Source organism: Durio zibethinus, chromosome 10 (assembly GCF_047325235.1).
Source record: "Durio zibethinus cultivar Kanyao isolate XHJ-2024 chromosome 10, ASM4732523v1, whole genome shotgun sequence".
NCBI lineage: Eukaryota > Viridiplantae > Streptophyta > Magnoliopsida > Malvales > Malvaceae > Durio > Durio zibethinus.
The window spans coordinates 29,003,239-29,029,476 of record NC_143171.1 but is presented as its reverse complement, the minus strand read 5'-3'; the positions used below and the strand labels follow the sequence as shown (position 1 = coordinate 29,029,476).

The following is a 26,238-nucleotide window of genomic DNA, read 5'->3' as shown; positions in this document are numbered from 1 at the left end:
AGTTATAATACCTTAGTTGATTTCATGTTATCAAAGCCTTAAAAAATCTTATCAAATAATTAATTATTGAAAATTATCCTTAAATTACTTCAATATGTTGGTAATAATTTTAAAACATTTCTTCACCTCAAGAGTAGTTAAGGAGACCATTTGTTACGCTTGAAAATGCACTATCATTAGATTTTTTAACATTTTCTAAAAGACTTTATTAATGAAAATTGTAAAGTTCATAGAATCTTTAGTATTGAAAATTTTTCTAAATTCACCAATATATTGGTAAAATTTTAAAAAAATTCTTCACTTAGAAATTTACATAAAATTGTTATTTGCAACATTTTAGTAATTCCATTATTGGGAGATAAAAAACCTAATAAAATGCTAATATCCAAAATAAATTTATCAAAAATCATCCAATATGTTCATAAGATGTTATCATCAAGAAAAATATCCTCTAATATGTTACTAGGGTTTTATTTTCAAAATATTATTATTTTTCAAAATATTATTTAAAAGCAAAACTTTTCAATATACTGATAAGGTTTTATCTAAAACATATCTTTCAATATGTTAGTAGAAATATATTTTCAAAAATATTATTATTTTTCAAATTCTTAAAAACCTTTTTATATGTTGATAAGATTTAATTTTATTATTCAAAATTATTTTCAAAATTACAAAACCTTTCAATATGTTGATAAGGTTTTGTTTCCAAAATCAATTTATTTTTTAAAAATTATTTTTAAAAATTTTAAAAGCCTCTAATATGTTGATAAGGTTTTTTTTTATATTTTTAATTTGAAAACTTTCTAATATGTTGGTAAAGTTTTATTCTTATTTTCCCAAAAAAATTATATTTTTTAAAAACATTTTTAAATTTAAATAAATAAAAAAATAAAAATAAACCTAATTTTTTTGGCTCAGCTTGGCTACCGAATAGCTCGGCTTGGCTCTTAACTGGTGACAACTCGGTTAGTAAACTCAACAAGGCTTAGTAGGGGACAAGTAAATGGATTAAAGTGGTACAAGTCGGTTCAGATCGGGACGATGTGTGAGTCAACACACGGATTTTGCTCCTTGAAACAATGTCGTTTTGAGTTATTATAAAAGCTTAAAATATTTTATTTTCTTCAATTTTTCACTTGTTCTCTCTCTTCCCCAAACCCTCTCCCTTTCTCTTTCCCAAAAGCCTACTAGGAAATTTAAATGTTCATTGGATATCACTGAAAATTTCAAGGAGTCATCAGAAAGTTCAACAAAATATGGGGAATCTGTTGGATTCCAGAAACTTCTACCGGAATCTAGAAATTTAATTGGAAAACTCGTCAAAATCTTCGAACTTCATTGAAATCTCTGTGGGAAAATTCAAAATTCTGCAAAAAACCTTCCTTTCAAATAATTCCAACCTCACCAATCTGTTTCCCAACTTCTTTTTTGCCAAAATTATACTGAAACACCTTCAAACATTGAATCAAAACAACTAGACAGATTACTCAAACCAGAACACTCACTGCCTAAATTTTATTTTTCAATTTCTGCTCTAATTGTTGTGATTTTTATGTGTTGATTGTATAAACTTGTAGGGTATTTATGGGAGCCTAGTCCCAACTTGATAAAAACTCTAAGTTGATTAGAGATTAAAATTCTTTATTATCCAAGAACAAAAACTTTAAATTAATCTTTTAAAAAAAATCAAAACCTTTTAAAAATTCATATGAATTATCAATCAAAAAATACTTTCGAACAAATTCTAAGTAGTCCATACTTAGCTGAACCAACTTTTCATTTTAATTTTCAGTTTTTTTGTAAAGATAAACAATAAAAATGAGATAAATGAAATGAATCAAATAAAGATAAATAGATAAATAAATAAGATAAAAATAAAGGTAAAATAAATATAAAATAAAATAACAATAATGATAAATAAAATTATCAATATAAAAAATAAAATATAAATGAAATAAAATATAAAAAATTTGGACATTTGGGTTTTAAACTAAATTGAGCCCAATTGATTTAAATCTTGAATTAAATGGGATGTCTACAAATTTTAAATGAAAACTTTACAATGTCCTTTTAGCTTTAGTATTTATTCATTTTCATTAATATTTTAATGTTGTTATATGAAAAAATTATAATTTTAACGAAACTCATGTAATATTAATGTGTCAAATATTAAAGAATCATAAACTATTATAACTATTATTTCCTTAACTTCTACAAAATATTTATTTTTTTAATAGTGCGTTACATAAACATATTAAAAGGAAAATGTATTTTAATTATTATAACATGTTGTTTAAATATACTTATTTTGTAGAGTTCTTAAAACAAATCAAAAGAAAAAATATTATTTAGTGTTAAGTTATTTGTCAACTATTCGAAACTACTCAAAGCTCAATTTTTTTTTAATCAAAATGATGAATAAAATCAACTTTAGAAAAATCATGATTTATTTGTATGAGTAACACTTATATTTTAAAATTTCATTTTTAATATACTTATTTGAATCAATATCAATAATCTAATTTAAATTTTTTAAAATAAAAATAATATTAACTATAAATTATTACGATAATGAAGTTTTTTCTTTTAACATTTTAAAAAAATTTCAATATGAAATTGAAAAATTTTTACATTTTCTTTAAAATAAGTCAATTTTTTTGTGTCAAAAAAATGAATAAAAGAAAATTTTTGTTAAAGATTATAATATGTGGATCATTTTGCTCCTTTTTCAAATATACATTGAATTTGACAAATATAATTAAATATTTTATAATCTTATATGATATACAATTTAATATAAATAGTTTAATAAGTTACGTATTATAGGATTTTATAATATGATTAAGTAATAATTGAAAAAATATATATATAAATTACACTAATATTTAAGTTTTATATAACAATAAAATATCTAGTAAATAAAAGTGGTTAAAAACCAAATTATATGTATCTTTGATATCACTATTCAAACCATCAATAACAAATGTAAATAACAAATTAATATATCTAACAAATAAATAGATTCAAGAAGGGAAAACATTTACAATTTTAAATAGTCTAACCAATGAAAAATGGAAAGTAACTTATATAGTCAAAAAAATTAAAAGAAAAATCATAAGTCATGAAGAAAATAAAAAAGTTTGTAAAAATTTTAATAAAAACAATTGAAAAGAGTATAAATGCAAAGAAAATAAAAAGTCAAGGACTTATATAAATGTAAGGAAACCAAATGTCTAAATAATAATAATTTAAATAGTTGATTGAATTTTATATAATAAAATTTAGGGACTTAGGCTTCACATGAAATTTTATGTAAACAAACACGACACAATGTAACATAACATTTATTGAAAGATGAGTTTTATTATTTTATTTCACAAGATTGAAACAAATTTTAAAAAGTAGAAATTTTAGCAAATCAATCATTCTTCAATTAAATATTATAAAAAAAATTCATTATTCAAATTAACCTAATTATAATTAAATAATTATGTAAATATAATATAAATGTTTAATGAAAGAGTTCCTAATAAAAACTTTTTGAAGTATTTATTAAAATATCTTTTCAACTCTGGTATTTATTTTTTCTATTAATATTTTAATATTATTATATAAAAAAATAAAAGTTTAGTGAAACTCAATAAAATGATAAATAAATATTAAATAATCATAAAATATTATTATTATTATTATTTCTTCAACTTTTATAAAATATTTATTTTTTAATATCCAGCTACATTAGACATACAAAAAGGAGAAAGTATTTTAATTATAACTCGTTGTTTAATATAACATATTTTGAAAAGTTTTTAAACAAAAATAAAAAGAAATAATATTTTTGAGTGTTATGTCAATTACTACTAATTTGAAACAACTTGTGCTCAGCTTTTTTTTCCATTTCTTATAATTAAAATTAGGATAAAATCAACTGTAAAAAGTTTTTGAGTTATTTGCATAAGTAACACCTATTGTTTATGCTTTTTTTAATATTTTTATTCAAATCAATGTTAATTATTTACTTTAATTTTTAAAATATAATAATATTAATGCTAAATTATTATGAGAATGAAACCTTTTATTTTAGCTTTATAAAAGTTTGCAACAAGAAATTGAAAGACCTTTGCATCCTCTTAAAAATAAATTATTTTTTGTGTCAAATAAATGATTAAATAAAAAACTTTATTAAATTAAGATTAATAATTGGATTTTTTTCTCATTTTCATATCTACATGGAATTGAAAAAATATCATTAAACATGATCACTATCTTATATGATATACGTTAAATGATTAAAATGATATACAATGTACGTTAGATGATTAAAATGATATTTACTTCTAAAAATAATAAAAAGTTATTTTTATAACAAATCATCACTCTCATAATATTGTCAATATAGAAAATATTTTAAAAATACCTTAAACTGCACAATTTACAAACTCATCACAACAGTTTGACGATGAGACAAATTTATGCAAATAACACAAATAATATCTAATAAAAAATTTTGAAATAAAAGTTTTTAAAGAAAAGCACAATCTGAAAACCCATAACAAATTATCAAAAAAGGAAACCATTAAGCACTTAGTTAAATGTACATAAAAAGATGGTTACAAACAAAAAATATATCATGTAATATTTATACTTTTATCAAGCATCTCTTTGATGATAGTATTAACAAGAAAATGAATCATATCATTTGCATTAATTACCTTATAATCATTTTTATTTTTTACAATAAAAATTTTTTTTATATAATATACACCTCCTTCATGAATCTTATTATTCAATCTATATACATTATGGCTCCAAAAAATATTATGAATATAAAATCTCTACATCATAAGTACAAAAAATTATAAAATAAATAAACAATAGAAAATAAAAACATAAATATAAAAGAAATAAATGTATTTACACACCTTTTTATCAACTAACATCATTTATATGCTAATACATTGTTTAGTCTTATAATTATAAACATCCCACAATTGACAAATACAAAAATTTGGTAATCTAGTAATCTCTTTCAAAAATCAATTTAGCAATCATGGCATATTGTAATTGGCTAAAAGGTAAATTTGAAAATAAAAAAAATTATGATCATGACAAAAAAAATGTGAATACTAAAAAAATCAATCGGTTAAAATAATTGATATACTAAATAAACAAATTATAGATCATGATTAAAAAATAAAAAATTACAAAATACAAACACAATAAAAAACGTCATGATAGAGAAAATAAAATATAATACATATATAAAATATACTTATATAACTCTTTCGTACCTAACAAAAGATATGAAAAAGAAAAAATTATAAGACTATTAAAAATGAAAAACATACACGTTAGAAAATCAAAGATGTAATGAATTTTAACAAATAATGATTTTAAAAAACATAAGAAGAAAATCAAAAGTCAAAATCTATATAAATGCTAGGTAACTAAAAATCTATTGTATTTATGTAATAAGATTAGGAGATATAAATTTAAAATTTATGTGTAAAAGACTTGACATTTATTACAAAATATTTAAATTTTATATATTTATATGATTACTGTGAAAAATAAAACCGCTCTTCAAGCATTTTAACCAATTTGACGTAGCCGAAAAAAATTAGAAGGAACATGATACTTTTATTTATTATATTATTAAAATATTTTTAGGTTAAATTGAAAAATTAAATTTATATATTTATATTATCTCATCAATTTGATAAAAAACTACATTGAAATATTATTTCAAAGATATGATACAACCATTTTTTATTGGTGCTAATTGAGATTGTTTGTTTATATTTTGTTTTTTTTTAAATAAGTATTTATTTTGATACAATAATAAATAATATTTTTTGATAAATAAAACTTAATTTTTAATAATGAAAAATATTAATTGAAAAAATTATATAAATACATATATATGTATATTTATATGTGTATATATCTGAAAATGATATAAACATTTATAATTGCATGATTGTCACATTTACCTTTAAATCAAATATGCTTATAATTAAGTATTGTCATCTTCGTATTAATGTAAATAGAAAATTTTTTAAAATTTTTATTTCTTACTTATTATCAATATAAAATAAAATAATAATTTTATCGTTCGATCTCTTCTCTCTAGAATTTTAGGTGTTAATTTAATAAAATTACAAAAAAAATTACTATTTTTATATAGAAACACAATATTCTAGAGTTGAGTGGGGTCATGCTTTTTATAATCATATAATCATGTTTTTTAAATAATCATGCATGGAATCAAGACCGAAAAGTCTTTCACCTACTTGATTTTTTTATAACCTTTTTTTTTTTTTAATTTTTGCGTGTGATCAACTCCCAAAGGAATAAATAATTCCGGAAAGTGTGATTAGTTATTAAATGAAATTCACATGAAACCAGTAAACCAAAACCTGATTTATAATTATGGCTGGAGCACACAATAATCTATAGGAAAAAAAAACAACTCCTACATTATAAAAGGCATAGATATAATCCATGCCTTACTGATTGACATAACCTGCAACAAGGCATACATCATGGAAGGCATAGATATAACCTGCAACAAGTTTAAAAGGTATAGAAAAAAATAATGGAGGCTGGACATTGCATTTTAAAAGCAAATTGCATGGAAAACCTTTTTTTTTAAAAGCGATTGAGCAACAAGTCTGTCACAGTTCTTTGAACCTCTGTTCCTTCGCTTTTCACTATTGTCCATTGTGCTATTTTAACATAAAGTTTAATATTTGTGAAGAAAATTGAATCTTTTTCTTTTTCTTTTATCATCTCTTTCAGTCTACAATAAACATTTTTTGTACTCAGACTCGGGTTGTAATAATTCAATAATTTCTGCTCTTTCAATTATGTAAATATAGATAACATGTAAAAGTCTTGGAGAAAGAACTAAGCTCTTCATAAATTTTTATATATAACACATGCTCCATACCTATATTCTATATATATTTAATATATTTAATAAATTAATTTTTATTTAATAATATAAATTTTATTTTAAATTAATTAAAATTAACATATTTATATTTAAAATATTTATTTATAAAAAATTATATAAAAGTTATAAATATGAAATTACACATATCTATTAAATACTTACAAGAATGAAAATGTGAATGAATTTAAAATATTCATTACGTATGAATGTAAAAAAAATATATAATATAAAAAACACGAAATGAAAATAAAAAATATTCCATCTATTCCATGCCTTACTAATTGATATGCTTATTTTTTCCTATAAATGGATGACTGATTGGGGTTGGAAATTTTGAAGAATTTATTTAGTAAGTTTGGTTAGTGTATCTTATAATTATTCCCTTAATAGTTCTCTTACCTTTTTTCATAAAAGTTCCTCTCGAGGAAATTAATGCATCAGCCTATCATTCTCTTTATTCCAAATTTAACCGTCAATCTCCCACTGGGCCAATCAACTGTAAATCTATCTTTGCATATGCAACAAGGAAGAACAACAAACAAACACATCAAGTTAGGGAGTTTGCAATACACACTTGGCCTACTTCAGTTATATTAGTACATCAAAGTCTATTGTATTAACACTTTAACAGCAATGCCAAAACATTATCTGTTCTTGAGGCAGCAACCAATTCAATGGCCATTGTCCTTGAGAAGGGACCATTTCAAAAAATAAGCGCAAGTTGACAGATTTAATGAGCGTGATGGGTGCCCATTAGTCCCCAAGTCAAGGACGTTGGGCTGTCAAGCAAGCCCTGCTCCTATCCTGACATTTCTGTCTTGACCCATGGACTTGAGTCATTATTGTGAAAAATCATAAAGCATGACATCTGATTTGATAATGGGTTCCAAATTATGAGGCCCAATGCCAATGAAAGTTTCAGTCATAAAAAAAATGGCTGCAAGAAACTGATCTAGCACAAGCAATGCTCTCATTTCAGATGCAAGAGACTGCCCTCACTGTCGATAGCCTGCAAGATCGCAATTTTAGGCTGGCTAGAGTTATATCACAGAAGGTTACCTGGTTATGGATGGATACAAGGAGGAAGTTCTCAAACAATAAAAGCAATTAATTTTAAATTGATATAAGAGTCCTACATATATTGAATTTGGAGGCCCTTCAATTTTTTTACAGTGTTAGCACTAAATCTTTCCCAATTCCATAATTGTAGCATTTCTAGTGCAAAAAATCTACCATCAACATTGGTACAGACTAGAAACAAACATAAATCATACAATTTTTTAAAATGTTTTCACTGAATACAAGATTAGAATTAACCTTCCAATGCCTTGAGACTATTGCATTAACATTGAACAAACTTCTCAAAATGGGACAAAATGAATTTTCAAAATTATATTCTGTATAGATTGACAGCTTAATTCTTTATGCCAAAGCTCTTGGTTGCTGAGGGTGTAAAAGAAAGTAAGAAACTGAACCCAGTTTCAACAACAGCAAAATGCATTTAGCATTGCTTGGGACTAGCCGAAGTAAGTTGATGAAGTAATGGTTGTGATTGCAAGGTCCATAAGAGCAGAGAATGGCATCCCTTGTCTTCACAGGGTTACAATGGAAGGCATATGCTTTGTACATAGTCTAATATATGTGCATTAAACCAAAATTGGCAGTGTTGAATCAATGATGGATATAAGATTTATTTTATTGAAGTGTTCACTTATAACAGATAAAAAAAAATTGATAAATTTACTAATTTTATTGACAAAAAGAGTGTTTTAAAGAATTTTGAGTATCTATGAACATTATCTATATATGTAGATCTGTTTCTAAGTTGAATCATAATCATCACCTAGCACACAGACACAATCTCATGAAAAGTTAAAAAATAATCTCACAAAATATCAAGTCGAAGCAAATAAAAATATTTTCCAAGCACATGAAACAGTAAAAAGGAAATTGAAAATTCAATATGACATTGCCACTGATATTAGTATCATTGTTAGCTCTCATCATTTATCAGTTCAGTTCTGATCAAGGCAAAGAAGTTGATATTAGCCGATCAAGCTGCACAAGGCTATGGTGAATGGTAGTGGCGGCAGAGGAATCAGAGTAGCATTGTCCTTCTACCTACCTAGATTTGGTGATTGTTGCAAATTGTTTCTATTTGCATTTCTAAACTTCATTTGCTTTAGTAGAACAACAGCTTCTGTAATTTGAACTGCAACGAACATCAGTAATCAAATTAAACCTCTACGTATTTAAAAGATAACATGTATTTAAGTCAATCAAAGCTTAGTATAGTCCATTTCTCTTTCATTTATGTTAACTATAGATAACATGTAAAAGTCTCGTAGAGTTTACTAACCTCTTCGTAAACCCTTTTAGTCCTTTTATAGGCCAGAAAGCCAAATCCACATGGAGATCCAAGAGTTCTTGTATTTCAAGAAGCAGGATTAATGGTTTGGAACTTTGATTTACTCATTCAAATCAGATGGAACAAAATATTGTTTAGATTTGAAATATACCTGATCTCCGACTTGCGTTAGCCTGCTACAGTAATCACAATGTACACAGATTGTAATTTGTAAACCTTGCACACTGCCCACAAAATCAATTTCAAAACATCAAGATTACTTCAGATATTTTCTTCAAGATTTGAATTTCAGAAGCAAATCATAATTATCAGCATCTCCATGCTACCAAAAATCATAAAGCAAGAAATCAGTATTTCGTTACTAGCTACCTTTTAAGTGGTTTAACATGCTTGTAACCAGGATACATCATGTCTCCAAACAAAATAGTACCCACTTTTACCGACGGCTTAAAACAATGGCATGGATTGACTACAAAGAAAAACTCAACCAGTTAAGATGGTTTAGTGGAAAAGAAGAGAACAAGCTTAGGAGTTTCTTTTAGTCATTGCATCAATGGTGTCACATACTGATGCCTAGGTTCAACGTCACTGCTGGTATAGTATCTACATTTCTCAGACATTGAGGCACAGGCAGGGAAGCTTCTCCATAAAGCATAAGCTCAATGCATCTGTACAGTTGGTCTGGAAAGAAACAACATATGTCCTGCATTGCCTGTTCTGGTAAGAAACAGTATCTGTGCCGCACTGCCACTTACCATTTTTTATCTTCTTTAAGTTCCCTGGTTCAAGTTTTATTAAAATCTTATAAAAAAAAATAGAAAAAAAATTAAAGGTTTCACATCAATTTCTTAGAAATTGTAATCTATAGGTTAAACAACATGCAACAAGAACAAATACTCTTTCTTTGAGAAATAATCAAATGATATCAAAACATAAAACAGTTTTTAAAATATCTATCAATTAAAGCAATTAATAATAAAGTTTTGTAATTTAACATGCAAATAAGAAGTAATTTAGGAATAAAAGACTTTATCAAAGGTTTCAGAATTAGCAATATTTTTGATTTTATATCAGAAAAAGTATTATTTCTGTTGGTAATTAATATCTCTTCCTCCTATTATCCATTTTCACACCATGTTTCAGTATGGAACTAGCTTGCAGACCTTCATTGAGCTCCAATTGGTTTGAAATTACTGAAATTGAAGTACAAAAAGAAGCTATAAACATGTAAACAGCTGAACATTAAATAAAACTAGCTTCTTACCATCTACACTGTCTCGCACATTCTGCAACTTCAATGAATGCCTGTAAACAGAAAATTATCAGTTTCCTTTTTCCTAACTCAAAGTTGGGATGCAGGTTCTAATTAATGTCATTTCATACTACAAAAAGGATGAAAATCAAATTGACAGGAAAGACAGACACCAGATAAAGATCCATGTGACAGGTGGTACAGACTCCCCGCATACCCTGAAAAATGAACAATGATAATATCGTATAAGTTTCAAAATGGAAGTAGGATGAACAGCATTGTTTTTTGGAATTGGAAATCCATTAGGAAGAAAGTGGAAAAGCTTTTCCAAATTGAAATACCTAACCTTGAGTATAAGCAAAGGATAATGTAAAATTGTAGTCATTCATTCTTCCCTTTACTTTTCAGAGATTAAACAGCTTTCCATTTGTCGTCTCTGGATCATAGATGAATATACAATCAATTTCATCTTTGAAATATAATCAAATAAACTAAACCTTTCTATGCCACATGTAACATATGCAAGAATTGGTCACTGGCAATGCAAATTTCTCAAAATTGTTTTTTATATGCAATATCATATATAATTGTGGACCAAAATCCTCCTAAAGTTCTAAGTGTTACAACTATTCCAATGCATTTCCAAATTGTCATACGTGGGTCTAATTGGTTTCAGTCAAGTTCCTCTTGATAACAGATGAAACTATCATCAATTTGGAAAAGAGCACGTGGACAGTGTTGAGCCACTCTTGTTCTTTATCACCTTGCTTTGCACCATTCTATTAGCAATGTACAATTATAAATATATAAATAATGAAGGTTATTAAAAGTAGTGTAAAAGAGAAGAATAAAAAGGAACTTTTAACTTCCATACTTAGGTTTCATTACAAATATGGAAGAAGGTATACTCTTTACTTGTGCCATTTTCTTCTCGGCGAGATGAAATGGTTGTTTTTTTTCCACCTTCAAGTAATAGATGAATCCTTTATCCATGTATTCATAGATGATAGGCCGTTATTTCACAGTTGAGCTCAGGAACTCTGCAAGAACAAACAATGAGGGCGTCTTAAAATGTTGCAGTGATGGATCATAACTCCCAATAATTACATGTCCAATAACTATAGAAGAAATTAAAACATGTAAAATTATCCCAAAAATATTGTTAACGTGAAAAAATTATTGTTTTCAAAAAGACATACCTGGATTTTCTGATTCTTTTCAATAAAATGAAAGAACCTTTAGTTATACTAGTTCGGAACTATTGATTAAAGAAGATGAGTTTCCAGATGCAACCAATGTTATTTTCACAACTGCAGCTATGGTCTCACGGATCATTCAACCTTCCAGACATCCATAGTTGGTAGGTCCTACAAAAACCAAATAGACTAAATCATAGTTTAAAAGAAGGATAAAAATGTCATGGTCAACTTGACCAGCCTCTACTTTAGTATTTCAATTCAACCATTAATATGATAAAAACAAATTTGCTAATGCTCCAAAATAGTAAATATTTGGATTGAAAATAGAAAGAGCTATACGTGTGTTATCAAAATTGGTAGGTTTTTGCGTAAAAGGTGTCAATTTAATGCCAAAGCATGGATGGTTTGCTATGAAATGACTTTATTTATAGAAAAAAGAAAAAAATCACTTTACTTACCCAAAAAACCAAAGAAAATCCTTTTCTGAAACTTCAATCTTTACCCTCAGCAGATAACAAGCATTTTGTAGATAAGGTCGTAGTTAATATCATATCCTGCACAAATAACCAAAAATCTCAATTTTTTTTGAATTAATGCAAAAAAATCGAAGGACTATGAACGTAAAAATAATTAAATGTCTGAAGATTAATAAAATAAATTCAAAGTGTTTTCCTTTCTCTTTAGTGTATAAATTTGAATTTGTAAGGAATATAATAACAAAAAAATTTTGTAAGGGTTATAATAAATTTGAAATTGACATACTTGCGACTTTGAGTCGTTAACTTTCTTGTCAACTTTGCTGCCCTGAAGAATTATTGTCTGAACCATTATCCTCTGAAACAGAATTAGCTGGAATGATAGATGCATCTGTCATCAATTTCCACATAAGGTATATGGTCTATCTTGGACCACTCTGGTCCTTTATCCTTTCCACACCGTTCTTTTAGCACTGGACATCTCAAAATAAGTAGCCGCAAAAGCGAAGAAAGCATCTTCTTTTCCGGAAGAGACTTGAGGTTTGGGCAAGAATCGATAGACAAGAACTCCAGAGAGGTGAGGTCCTGAAAGCCCTTGGAGGATAGGGTTTCTAGTTTTGGGAAATTGATGATGCCGAGAGAGGTGAGAGAGCAGGGTAGCGTCATTCCTATCTCTTCTTGTGGAAACAACACTGCATCGGGGCACCCGTTTTCTATCCAGAGAAATTTAAGAGAAGTAAGTCTATGCAATCCCCAATCAATTAGTGGCTTACAGATGTTGGGTCCTTCGATTCTAAGACTTTTGAGATTAGTAGGAATGCCCTCTTCTGGGAAGGATGTCAGAATTGAACAATTTTTTATTTCTAATTCTTCTAGACAGCTGAGGTTGTGAATACCGTCGGGCAGAGTTTGGAGTTTTTCACATGAATGGAGGCGGAGGACTTTGAGGTTTGAGGTGGGCAAACCACTTTCTGGAAAGGAAACCAAATTTGAACAAATACATACGTCTATGCACTGGAGATGGCTGAGCCTGTTCAGGCCTTGAGGTAAATACTTAATATTACCACACCTAAAGATAATAATACCTTCAAGAGAAGAGTTATCTTGAATTTCTTGAGCTATGAACTCTAGCTTTTCACAACCGTATATTTCAAGTCGTTTAAGCCTCGTGGGTAACTCCCCTCTTGATGATAAAGATACCAGAGATGGACAATTGTAAACATACAACCGTTCAAGAAGACATGCACTGCTGAGGTTAATATTCTCTCCCTCTTCCAACAAACACCGTAAATTTTTACAATCACTAATCGCTAGGCTTTTGAGATTCGAAGGCAAATTGTACTTTGAAAGAGAAATCAGAGATGCACAGTTGCTAATATTCAACTGCTCAAGAAGACATACACTGCCGATGTTAACATTCTCTCCCTCTTCGAACAAACACTGTATATTTCTACAACAACCAATGTCTAGGATTTTTAGATTCGAAGGCAAATTGTTGTTTGAAAGAGAAATCAGATTTGGGCAAGACCAAAACCTAAGTGATGATACGTAGTGCAAAGTTGTTGATAGCTTTTCTAACCTTTCACAATCCGTTATTGTCAGTTTTTGAATGGTACAAGGGATCTTCAATTGCATCAATTCTTCTCTTTCCTCCTCTGCCCCTATGGAGACAAGTTGTGACCACTTTCCAATACTCAATTCACCAAGTGACATCGACTGAGTTAGCAATCCCCAACTGTTCTCTTGCAAAGAGCACAATTCCTCACAATCTTCGATCTTAAGGGATTCCACTTTTATTGATCCTAACGTCAACCATTCTGCTGCACAAGTAAACTTGGGAATTCTTGAAAAACAGACTTTTTTTAATGAGCTGCCGTCTACAAAACCTTTATAAACTACCTCCTGGCACCCTTCAATATCCAATTCTGAAAGCATTGGAAGGTTTTGAATTGAAATCACCAATTTCTTACAATCACAAATCACAAGTTTCTCCAAAGAAAGAAGATTTTCCGGTATACTCCCCAACAGTTCCGGACAATTCACAATACGAAGCTCACGAAGATTAGAAAACTTCTTAGCTTCCTCGTTAACTTCACAAAAGTTCCAATTCTCCCATTTAGGCATGTTTTCAAATTCTAAAGTCTCCAATGAAGGAAATGCATTTGGTGCATTCTTTCCAAAGAACTCAACTCCCACGCTAGTTACATTGTCCAATCCCTTGATGCATAATTTTTTCAACAATGGCAATTGCCCAATTGATGGCAATGATGTGCAATTTGGACAACATTCAAGGCATATTGATAGTAACTTATTGAATGAAGAATCCCCTATCCATACCGCCAACCTCACACCATAATAAAACTTGAGGACAAGCTCCTTAAGCATTCTGGAAGGATGAAGTAAATCCAACACTTTTGTTTCGATTTCTCTATTTCTATTCTCAAAATCATCACTCCACATCAATTCTAACTGATCCAGTCCTAACTTATCATGTAACTTAGCCTTCAATGCATCTTGAGGTTCAACCACATTCTCTAACCCTGAAATACAAAGTTGACCTTTGAGATTTGATAAACCATCTAGCTCCCTTATTTGACATCCTTTGCCCTTTTGCAAAACAAAATTGGATAGTGTTTGAAGATCACTTAGCGTGCAAAAATTACTTGGCATGCCTTCTAATCCAACTGCACCTGTGATATCAAGATAACATAGGTTGACTAGGTTTTCCATATCTGAAGGTAGCTTTTCAAGCATCTGACACTCCCTTAATAGAAGGGTTTCTAAATTATAGAGGGTACTTATGGACTCCGGCAAGCATTTAATACAAGTGCCAGAAAAATCTAGGTACCGTAAGTGTTTTAAATCTCTGATAAAATCTGGTAACTCCGAGATAAGATACCCTTTCAAAGAAAGCACCCTTAGGCATCTCAAATTTGGCAACAAATGCATTAGAACATCATTAGTTATGTAGTCACTCATATCATTAAAAAACCTAAATGGCAAAAAAGTACGTAAATATTGCGCTTTACTGATGCCCTCAAATTTTTTTATGCCATCATACTCACCACCAATGTAAGATAAGTGGCGAGCATGCTCTGAAATTTGCTGATCACCCTCTATTCTGAAGCATATTTCTCCGGCAACTGATCGAGCCAAATCATTGATGAGGTCATGCATAACAAATCGAGATCTATCTTTGTTTGATATTTGCAAAAGAGACCTCGATACTAGATCTCTAAAATACTTGTGGCCTAGATCTTCAATGCTATGCTTATCTCTTGCTTCTTGTAAAAAGCCCTCTGCCCTCCATAACAAGATTATTTCTCTCTCTTGAAATTCATAGTCCTTAGGAAGAATGGAGCAATATGCAAAGCACCGCTTCAAATGTGGAGGAAGATGATGGTAACTCAATTGGAGAACTGGAATTATGTCAAACCGATGGTCTGATAGCTTCCATATCTCACTCTCCAATATTTTTTCCCAAGCTTCAAGGTCAATATCAGTACGAGCCAAGCCTCCAAGGGTTTTAGCAGCCAAAGGCAAGCCCTTACACTTTCTCACTATTTTCTTAGCAACTTCTTTTAGATTTGGATGTCCTTCAAAATCTTTTGCTCCCAATGCATGTTGAGCAAATACAGACAAACAACCATCTTCTGACAAACCTTTCAAATAATGAGGAAAAGAAGCACCCATTGTAGATGAAACATCAGAACTTCTTGTTGTCACGATAATTTTGCTCGCTGGAGTCCTTGTTAGAAAAGGAGATTGTAAAATGGTCCAGTCATGATATTTCTCATTCCAGACGTCATCCAAAACAATCAAAAAATTTTTCCCCGACAACTTCTCCTTTAATCTTCTTTGAAGCAAATTCAAATCATTGTCATTACATGGCTCTGAAGTGACTGCTTGGAAAATTGCTTTTGTTATTCTTGTGACATCAAAATCATCGGAAACACAAACCCATGCTTTGAGATCAAAATGATCGTGAACATTAGCATCATTGTAAACAAGTTGGGCCAAGGTTGTCTTACCGATCCCTCCCATTCCAACGATGGGAATCACAAAATTTCTGTCATCATCACCTTTGAAGACCAATTCAAGTATTGTCTCCTTGTCTTTGTCTCTGCCATACACCTGAGTTTCGATCTCCAGAGAAGTAGGCTGCTGCCTTTCTTTTCTTCCGTTGGATTTCGAGCAGTCAATTATTCTCAGTTGCAACTGAGTTTTCCGAGGCTCTAAATCCTTCAATCTGGCAGTAACATCTTTTATCTTTGACATCATGCCCCTGTTAATCAAAACAATGTTGAATGTATCAGAAATGAGTCTGGGTTTCTTACTTGAGCTGCCACGACGTTCCAACATCAAATTGCGCCTGGCAATTTCGGTTTCAAGCTCGTCCACAATGTCATCCACATCGTATGCCACGTTTTGGAGGTCTGACAACCAGATTTTCACAGATTGATCTTTGATCTGCCTCTCCTCAGCATCATCAAGCAGCGCACGAATCTCCAGCAATTCCTTCTTCAACTTTTCGAGCTCTTCTTGAATCTGTTTTTCAGTGGCAAATTGCAGGAATTCAGAAGAACCCAACTTGTCTAGGAGATAGTCAAAGAACTTGGAGACAACAACTTCTCGTACAGCGGACAGGGCTCCAAGCAAAGACATGGCTGGATTGCGTTGTTGCAAGAAATTATATGAAGAAATGAGAGTAGAGAAAATTGAGAAAAGAGTTTGAGTTAACGGAAGAAAGTGAAGTTGGATAAAGATGAATTGTAATGTATGGATGATTTTTTGTTTCTTTATGTTTCTTTTGCTCGTTGATTTTGCGGAATCTTTTACAAGTCAATATTGGACCCACATTAACGCGGCTTCAACTTTTGAACGCACTAGCACTGCCACTGCGGCTTTTGGTAAAAAAGGGCATTTCAATTGAGTTCTTTCTGCAATTTCATCGATACTACACAACAAAACCCCCACCCCCTTAACTCCCCTTTTCTTGGTAATTTCCATGTTGGAATGTTGAAATAGGGGAAATATATACGTTCAATTACTTCCCAAGTTTTATCAACAGATTTGGTGTATATATATTTGCTAATTCTATTGTCACCCTATATATTTTTTTTATTTGTGATTTTTAAAATAATGGTGTGCTGGATAATTCAGTAAAAAGGCATAAAAAATTTTAAATGCATGTCTAAAAAAAAATTGATGAGAAAATCATGAATTATATATTAATCCTTGGAAAATTTATTTGGCAAATTCGATTTTTTTTTATTTTTAAATATTTTAATCACTAAATTTAAACATATTAATACAAATAATGTAATAATGTCAAATTACATTTTAAATATACAATAATTATGTAAGCATAATTATTATAGTTTATGTATGTTACCTTTTGCTCAAACAATTGCCAATATTTTAGTTTTTAGAAAAAAACGATATATATAAGCATCAGTCTTTTTGATATATTATTTTAAATTTTTTAATTTAGTATAAATATATTTATAAATATATAAAAATTTGTATATTATAATATTATTATTAATTTATAAAACAAATATCTAATATTTTTAAAAATTAAATAAATTAATTAAAAGCATAAAAATAATATCATAAATTTGTTATAATATTTTTAAATATTTAATCTAATCATATTATATTAAATAAGTATTTTTTTATATAAATATTAAGATAAAAATAAAATGATGAAAAAACTAACTAAGATTTTATGATTATTAAATTTTATAAAAGAAGCATAATTGTTTTCTTAAAAAAAATTAAAATACTTATAAATTTTGGCTTGAAAAAATAAAGTACAAAACTATAAATTTGGTTTGAAAAAATAAAATATAAAAAAGATAAAAATAAAAAATAAAAAAATTAATTTTTAAAAATAATTTTATTTGTATTAAATTAAAAATAATTAAATAACAAAAAATAAATAAAAATTTTAAAATATATTTAATATTCACGTATAGATTAAAATATATTATTTTATTAAAACTTACAAAACCGATTGAAGTTAACAAAGTAATTGACATTACTCGCTATCAAATTCAATACAAAAAGAATTTTTTAAATATATTATATTTTAATATAATTAAAATATATTAATTAATACAATTCATACAAAAACGAAATTAACAATTACGGCGAAAGTCGCATACTTGAAAAACAGAAAAGGGTTAATTTTTCTATAGTTGAAAGGAAGTTATAAAAAAAAAAAAAAAATTGGTTCATACTAACACGTGGAGCCTTCGACTGTTACTGTTTCCATCTCAAAACATTTGTTATATTTTGATTTTTACGAAATTTTAAAAAAATTAATTTTAATATATTTAATATTAAATTTTAAAATTTTTCTATAAAATTAAAGTGTCATGATTTTTAATATCAAAAAATAAAAAAATCATAAAAATATTTTAAAATATAAAAAATAAAAATTTTAAATATTAAAAAAAATATATAATATAATTTTGAAACATCTAAAAATTTTGAAAAAAAAAAAAGAGACAGAGGGATTTCATTGTCTTCTATAATACATTTTTCCTGTTCCATTTTTTTATTAACATTTTAATTTAGCTAACTCAATTTTAATTAGTTTTATTAAAAATTATAAAATTGAGTTTCAAAATTTTTAAATATATTTATAAAAGCTTTAATTTAATATATATTTTAAAAAGTTGTTAAAATTAAATTTATTTAACCAAAAAATCATTAAAAAAACATACAAAATGAAATCGAAGGAGAACAAAAAAATCATGATGAGTACTGTATTTTCAAATTGGCGCCCCATTTTGGAACTAAACAAAATGAAAAAAATGAGGTGAGGTTTGGTATCTTAATTATAATGGAATTAATTTTGACACTTTTATTACTAATAAAATCATTTTAAAGATAATTGCTCAGAATGTTCAAAATTTTTCACCATGCAATCACGTATCTTTTTTAATGAAACGATGATATGTCAAAAGATTTTTGGAATCTTTTATTTTTACAGCTGACCGGCAGGTAGCTTTGGTGTCTTAATGATATGTCACGTGCCTTTCTGGACGCATGCAGTACTAACAAAAGCTGATGCAATAGTAAATGGTTAGGCTGATGTTGTTTTGAATAATTGAGTTGAACAGCTACAATTTGTCCTAACTCATTAGTAGAATTGAAAAATAAATAATCAAGATTTGAAATTGTAGTGTTAAATTTGATTTTGATTAATTTTTTATTTAATTTAAATATTAAATATATATATTAAATTTAGATTAAATTTTGAATTGTAAAGTAAATTAAAAAATTTATATATTTTTGTTAATTTTTTAAAATAAAATAATTATTATATATTTATATTTATTAAAATATATTAAAAATTATATTAAATTAATATATAAAAAATTTTAATTTTAATTTTAAAAAATAATAAACCAAATTAAATCAAAGTATTAGAATTTAATTTAAATTTGAGTCAAATTTCTAAAAATTTTAATTATATATTATTTAAAAAATTAAACTAAATTCGACTCAACCAATACGACCCTCATTAATTCGTCTTATATTAATAAACGAGCTGACCTTTTTTAAGAGAACCTTATAAAATAGACTTTAAAGAACAAAACGGACATGGACACACTACTTTTTTGGACTAATTAGTTATTTGATATTTAAATTATATTATTTGTATTAATTTTAATATTTAATAAATAAAAAATTGCTATCAAATAATCAAATTTCACTTTCTTTAAACATTACTTTCCCTTTCTGAGAGAGTTAGTGGTAAATTTTTTATGCAATAATATTGGTGTATGGATTGACCGTTCGTGGTTCTCTTCTGAAAAATAAGTCCTTTGTGAATCAGTATTTTCTGGTTAGCTTTTGAAGCCAGGCTTATGCTATCCTCCTCACTATTGGTCCCACATAGGTAATAATTGGAACAAAGATTCCTTCATCTTTTTATTTTTTTAAGATACCCTTTATTAAATTCTATATTATGGTTACATTTAAATTAAATGATACTAAAATTAAGTAATAAAGAATAAGTATTAAAACCCTTTTTACTTTTTTTTTCTGAAAATTTTAATTTCTTTTTAATTTTTTTATTTTACTACTTATCTAACTGAAAAAAAAAATTTAAACTTACAATTTTTAAATATTAATTTTAAATGACATGTCAACTATACAAAAAACTAATCAATCTTTTTTTTAATTATTATGCTATCAATTGATGATTTACTCTTAAATTATCAATGATTTAATAGTAATTTATAAATAATTTATTACTAAATTAATGATGATTTACTATTAAGTTACTGATGATTTATTATAAATTATAATTGATTTATTAATAATTTACTATAATGTTATTAATGATTACCTAATTGATTACTAAATTATCATTAATTTATAGCTAAATTATTACTTATTTACAACTAAATTATTAGTGAGTTACTACTATATTTTTAGTTATTTACTACTAAGTTATTAATAATTTATTACTAAATTATTAATGATTTACTATTATGTTATTATGTATTTACTATTATTTTATCATTGATTTATTACTTAAATTTTCAATTACATGTGTAATTGAAGATTAAATTTATGTTTATTGCTCAATTAATTTAGTAATTGCTTTAATTTTCGGTTTTCTAAATATATTTAAAAGGTTCAATTTTGGTAATTAGCTCTCTCTATTTACAATCTTTGTGGAACAAATCTTAGTCATTTTATATTATTTGATATGATTCTTTGCATTTGGAAATACTCAATAAAAAATTTCAAATATTTTAATTTGAAAAATCTTAAAGATTCATATCCATAATTCAAATATTCATATTCAAAAAATTTTAGAGATTTACATCTACAATTCAAATATTCTTATTTGAAAAAGTTTTAAAAATTCTCAACTAAAAATTCAATGGTTCACATTAAAAATTTTTTAAAAATTCACATCCAAAGTTCAAATATTCATATTCGAAAAATTCAAGAGATTCACATCCAAAATTCAACAATTCACTTTTGAAAGATTTTTAGATATTCTTAACTAAAAATTTAAAGATTCACATTTGAAACTTCACATCTAAAATTTAATGTCCTAGGGATTCACATTTTAGAAATTCTCATTAGAGAAATCTTTTGACAAAAAAAGACTCATAAACAAAGGCTCAATAACTTTAAAATCTTTTCAAGTTATTATCTTTATTCAATGTTTTCCATTTTAACCAAAAACTCTTTTCAATCAAGAAACATAATCTCATTTTCATTTCAATGCCAAAATCTTATCTAAAAAATTTTTCGCATCCGAGAATAAACATTTTCTCAAAAAAATTCCTTAGCCTTTGATAGGATTAATTTCAAAATTGAAAGTCAAAACTCTTATCTATCAAGTGACTATCATGAATGCAATGCATGGAGTGCAAATGTCAATCTATTTCATGTAATTCTGATTGTGGTAATAAGGTTCTCAAGACTTCGCGATCTCATCTTTCTTTTTCAACTTCTTAACACTAACAGTTTCACAAATTCTATCAATTGATCCACTGTCATTTTCATCATTTGGTCATCACTCAAAAGTTCTTTAATTGATCCATCACCATTTTCATTTGGTCACCCCATTTACCTTTTCTAAAACATCTTTTCAAAATTTCATTTGCAATAGTCTATTGTGAGCATTATGATCCATTTACTTTCATCATTTCAATAACAAGTATAATGCAATCACACATTTTCTTTATTCATGACGATGATGCAAAAGTGGTAAAGAATAAAATAACTTAGAGAAAACAGTGTATTCTTTGCAAAAAAGAATAAAATTAATATGCTCGAGAACAAATAAGCCAATAAATGAAAGCAAGTCACTACAACAAATGTTTAGATAGGATAATGGCTTCTAAATAATGAATATTCAAATGATGTTGAATTCTAATTCAAATTTTTTTTTTCAAAAACTCATTCTATTGACTTTTTAAATCATTTTGAGCTAATCAAACCATGGCTCAATTTCATAGGAACTTTAAATTATATTGAACCTCCACCCGTCATTATTGCCTCTTTTGTTTTCAACTTAGATAAATTTTCTACTCAAATCACCATTTTTAGTTTTCAATTTGAATGTTCCTTTTCTCTTTTTTTTTGTTATTTTTCACATTTTTTCTCTTTTTTTATTTTTTTTCATTTAATCCATTATTGATATCTCTCATCAAATTTTAAACCAACCCCAAAACATTGGAACAAATCATAATCTCATTGTCTTATCACAAGCTTGCTTTAATTCAATATATTATTATTCAATTCAAGTATTCATATTTGATCAAAATATACTTTTAAGGCACGTATTTTAGGTTAAGGTAAGGTTTATGGAAAAAAGGATAAAATCGGCTCAAAATATATGTTTGAAAAATTATAAACCAAAGAATTATTTCTCATCGTATGAAACAACTTGGTACTTTGCCCTATTCTTCATCATTTTTTCACATCTTTTATTTCTCTTTTTTTTTCATATTTTTTCTTTCAAAGAAAAATTCACTCATAAAAGAATTATCTCTACTGTGCCCCCCTCAGATTATTTATATCATTCATTTTTTTTTTTTGTGAAAATGTCTTTTTCCAATATTCATCCTTGAGATCTTTTGTGATCTTTCTTTTCTGTCTTTTTCTTTCAAATAGGTTTTTATCCTCAAAATTTACCTTCTAGTGTGGAAGGTGATCTTTGGTTGGATCATTAGAAAAAAAAATCATAATAGGCTCAAAATTAAGAAGTAGCAATGGATGATTTCACTTTTTAAAAGGTAAAAAGAAAAATGATAATTTTTCATCTCAAATATGAATACATTCTTTAAAGATCATTTATTAAATAAAGACAAACATAACGAACCACATGCTAATGAGACATCCCTATTTTGCTTTCTAATGGAAAAAAATTGTATGCTCATTTTAACTCCCTTTACACAATTCACTCAAATAATCTTGACAAATTTGTTTCCAAAATTAAATCCTAAATTATTGTCATCATTGTCTAAACATTCATCATTTGGCATATAAGAATAGGAAATAATAAAGCATAGAATAGTGATATGGATGAATGAGATAATATAATGAAAAGCATTATCCTTGTCATTTTTATTAAACTGATAAAAATAAATTCCTAATACATAAAACAAATCTTAGTATTACTCTAAAAGAAATCTTAAAATGAAAAACAACTCTCAGCCAGCTTTAACTTTCTTGTCATTCCCAAAATTATGCCTCTATGTGATCGATAAAGGTTTTTTATTGACATTTAACCCCTTAGTTTGTCAAAGCTCACCAAGCCTACTTAGATCAAACTTTGCACCTTGTGCGTGAAAATAAGGTAACTTTTTATAGAATGGCCTATGTTTTCATTATGATAATCACATGTGGCATTGGCATCATACCATTTAAGATAGACTACTTTAATGGTTTCAAATGAACTGATGATATTAAGTGATTCTTAACAAGCTTCGAGAATAACTTAGTGTAGGTCATAAAGATAGGATCAATGAGGGCTCTCTTTTAGTTGTTTTAAGTTCTCTTCGAATTGCTTGGTTGATTGTTGAGCCTTAAAACTAGTCTTACAGGTGATTTAGTGGTAAAGTTAGGTATGTATACAGGTGTTTGAGGTTAAAACATTGGTTGAAAAATTCGTGTTGACATTAGTTGATATGGATAATAGGATGCTGCTTCATAGGCCAGGTGATGGTAATACAAAACGTAACTTTCAAATTCTTGCCCCTTATAGCTCATAACTTGAGCTTCACTCTCTTTTTTCTTAAGCATCTCACCTTTTTTTGTATTGTTGGTCTTTCATCCTTTAACCTTGTTATTTTTTATGGCATTTTCAACAATCTCCTCTGAAATCACTATGTCAGCAAAGTTTTTTATTGTATTCCTTATCATTTTCTCATATTAAGGTACCTTGAAGGTACTAACATACAGTATTGTAATCTCTTTCTCAATTAAAAGTGGTTGAACTTATGCAACCATATCTCTCTATCTTTGGACATATTTTTTAAATGACTCTATCGTCTTCTTCTCTATGCTCTATAAATAAAGGTGATCAGTAACCAAGTATATAATGTGACCATACTATGTAATGAATGCCCTAGCAAGCTCCTTTCAAAAGTGAATACGGGTCATATCTAACTAGACATTCTACCTCGCAACTAAGATAATAAGGCAATATTGAAACACATGTATCAGGAGCTTTTCGTCACTACTATAGGTAGCCATTTTCCAACATTACATAGTAACATGTGTAATCGAACATTTAGTACTATTATACTTTTTAAACTTTGAGACCTTAAAGTTTGAAAAGATTACAATATCTTGGACCAAATAGAGGTTAGTTGCATCCATAGAGTCGTAAAAATCTATGTTTTTGATAGCTCATAACCTTTTTTCTAATAGATTCATCTTCTTTTCAAATTTAAAGTCCTTTAAGGCCTTAAATACCTTCAATTTTAGCTTTTCCTTCTCTTTTAGCTTTTTCTTCTTTTTTGGATCATCTAAGCTAAAGACTTAAATGGCTTTACTACCTTTCTGTAAAGATTTGGAACTATCTTTGGGTTGATGCAAAAGGCATCTCAAGATAGGTATATTCTACATAAAATATGAATTATTATGGAAAAATGCCTTAAAAAGACTAGGTCTAATATAGGCCATACCTGAGAAGGTACAAAAGATTGAAAAATATCTTGTGATAGATGCTCTTGTAAAATGGAATCTTTTTCCATAGCTTTCCCTTTATTCAGCTATTCAAGGCCTTTAATATTTTGTTTAGTTCTCTTCTAAGCTCATCTTAAGCCCTTTCCATTTTTTTAATAAGGCTAGAGTTCTCTTGCTCCATACATTTGGCTTCGACTCGAGTATTGTACTAATGGTGAACAAGTTGGATTAGATTCTAGGATGATCAAGCTATTCTTGAACTTTATGTACCACAATTAGCAGGCCTATGTTACTTTAGGGTTTATGCAAAGAAGTTTCAAGATTATCCTAACTTGCTTAAGAATCCTCTATGCATAAAGGAATGCATGCACTAAATGCTTGACACATAACAAATTATGATGCATAAATAAATGAATATATGTATAACAATGTGTGAAGGGATAAATGAATGCATGTACTAATGTTTGCCACATTGTGATGCATGGATGAATGCATATGTTAACGATGCATGATTAAAGTCTAAAATATAACAACTTAACAATAAATAAGAGACTGAATAACCATAAAATTTTTCAACCTTTCATAGGTTGCTATAAATAAAACTCGAAAAGTTCACTCATATGTCATAATTAGGGTTACATTATAATAATGGGTGGATATAGCTCTAATATAATATTGGCTTCTTATGTTTTACTACATGTAGTTTGGATTCATAATCTAAAAGTTTTGAAATTATTTCTCACATCCTTATCTATGACAAACTAGTAAGGCACCTAATCCTTAACCATCATAGGCTATGAGTGGAAAAGATTCAATTTGAGTGGTAGTATTTTGCTAGCTCATGTGAAGACATGAAATTTTACAAAAGTGTAGATATTCTTCTCTCTCTTAAAGGATGGAGCCCAATATACAGCTTATGTTATAAAAATGTATATGAATAACAAGATAATAAATGCTAAAAATAAATAAGTAGAATGAATGAAAAGTATTCAAAAAAATATTAAAAACTAATTAATTTTGATAAGGCTTGAATAACACAAAATCTATTATTGGTCTAACTTTCGGTAGCCCAGTGGAGTTGTTAAACCATCATAACGTATAAGTTTGTAAATTTATCATTAGACACAAATTTTAAGAGTCGTCACCAATCTTTTTTATTTAAGTACGATTGGTTACCTAATTGAATTTGTTCCCTTTTAAACAAAAATTCCAAGCTTGACCCAAGTTCCTTAAAAGAGTGGGTTTTAGTCTATGAAACTAAAATTGGATTCGGAAGTATGATTACGTGCAGAAAAGGTTATAAC

General features: G+C 27.6%; 1 protein-coding gene across 11 annotated transcripts; it reads right to left on the bottom strand.

Annotated features, from left to right (window-relative positions):
* Window positions 1-8,826: 8,826 nt before the first annotated feature.
* Window positions 8,827-16,921, bottom strand: LOC149516663 (putative disease resistance RPP13-like protein 1). Of its 11 annotated transcripts, XM_089767224.1 has the most exons (13): window positions 12,543-16,921; window positions 12,239-12,334; window positions 11,781-11,948; window positions 11,456-11,621; window positions 11,238-11,360; window positions 10,928-11,017; window positions 10,755-10,799; window positions 10,594-10,634; window positions 9,897-10,108; window positions 9,699-9,798; window positions 9,481-9,553; window positions 9,321-9,387; window positions 8,827-9,173 (listed from the first exon to the last, which is right to left on the bottom strand). In XM_089767224.1, exon 1 carries the CDS (start codon window positions 16,919-16,921, stop codon window positions 12,626-12,628), a length of 4,296 nt encoding a protein of 1,431 aa, XP_089623350.1. In that variant the 3' UTR covers window positions 8,827-9,173; window positions 9,321-9,387; window positions 9,481-9,553; window positions 9,699-9,798; window positions 9,897-10,108; window positions 10,594-10,634; window positions 10,755-10,799; window positions 10,928-11,017; window positions 11,238-11,360; window positions 11,456-11,621; window positions 11,781-11,948; window positions 12,239-12,334; window positions 12,543-12,625. The 11 variants fall into 11 exon arrangements, with proteins under 11 accessions (XP_089623350.1, XP_089623353.1, XP_089623349.1 ...); XM_089767227.1 differs by lacking the exon at window positions 11,238-11,360 and having other exon boundaries at window positions 11,497-11,621; window positions 11,781-11,966; XM_089767223.1 differs by having other exon boundaries at window positions 11,238-11,621.
* Window positions 16,922-26,238: the final 9,317 nt, after the last annotated feature.

What these genes read in the sequence shown, in the direction of transcription:
- LOC149516663 (XM_089767227.1), bottom strand. Translation starts at nt 16,921, where the DNA reads ATGTCTTTGCTTGGAGCCCTGTCCGCTGTACGAGAAGTTGTTGTCTCC.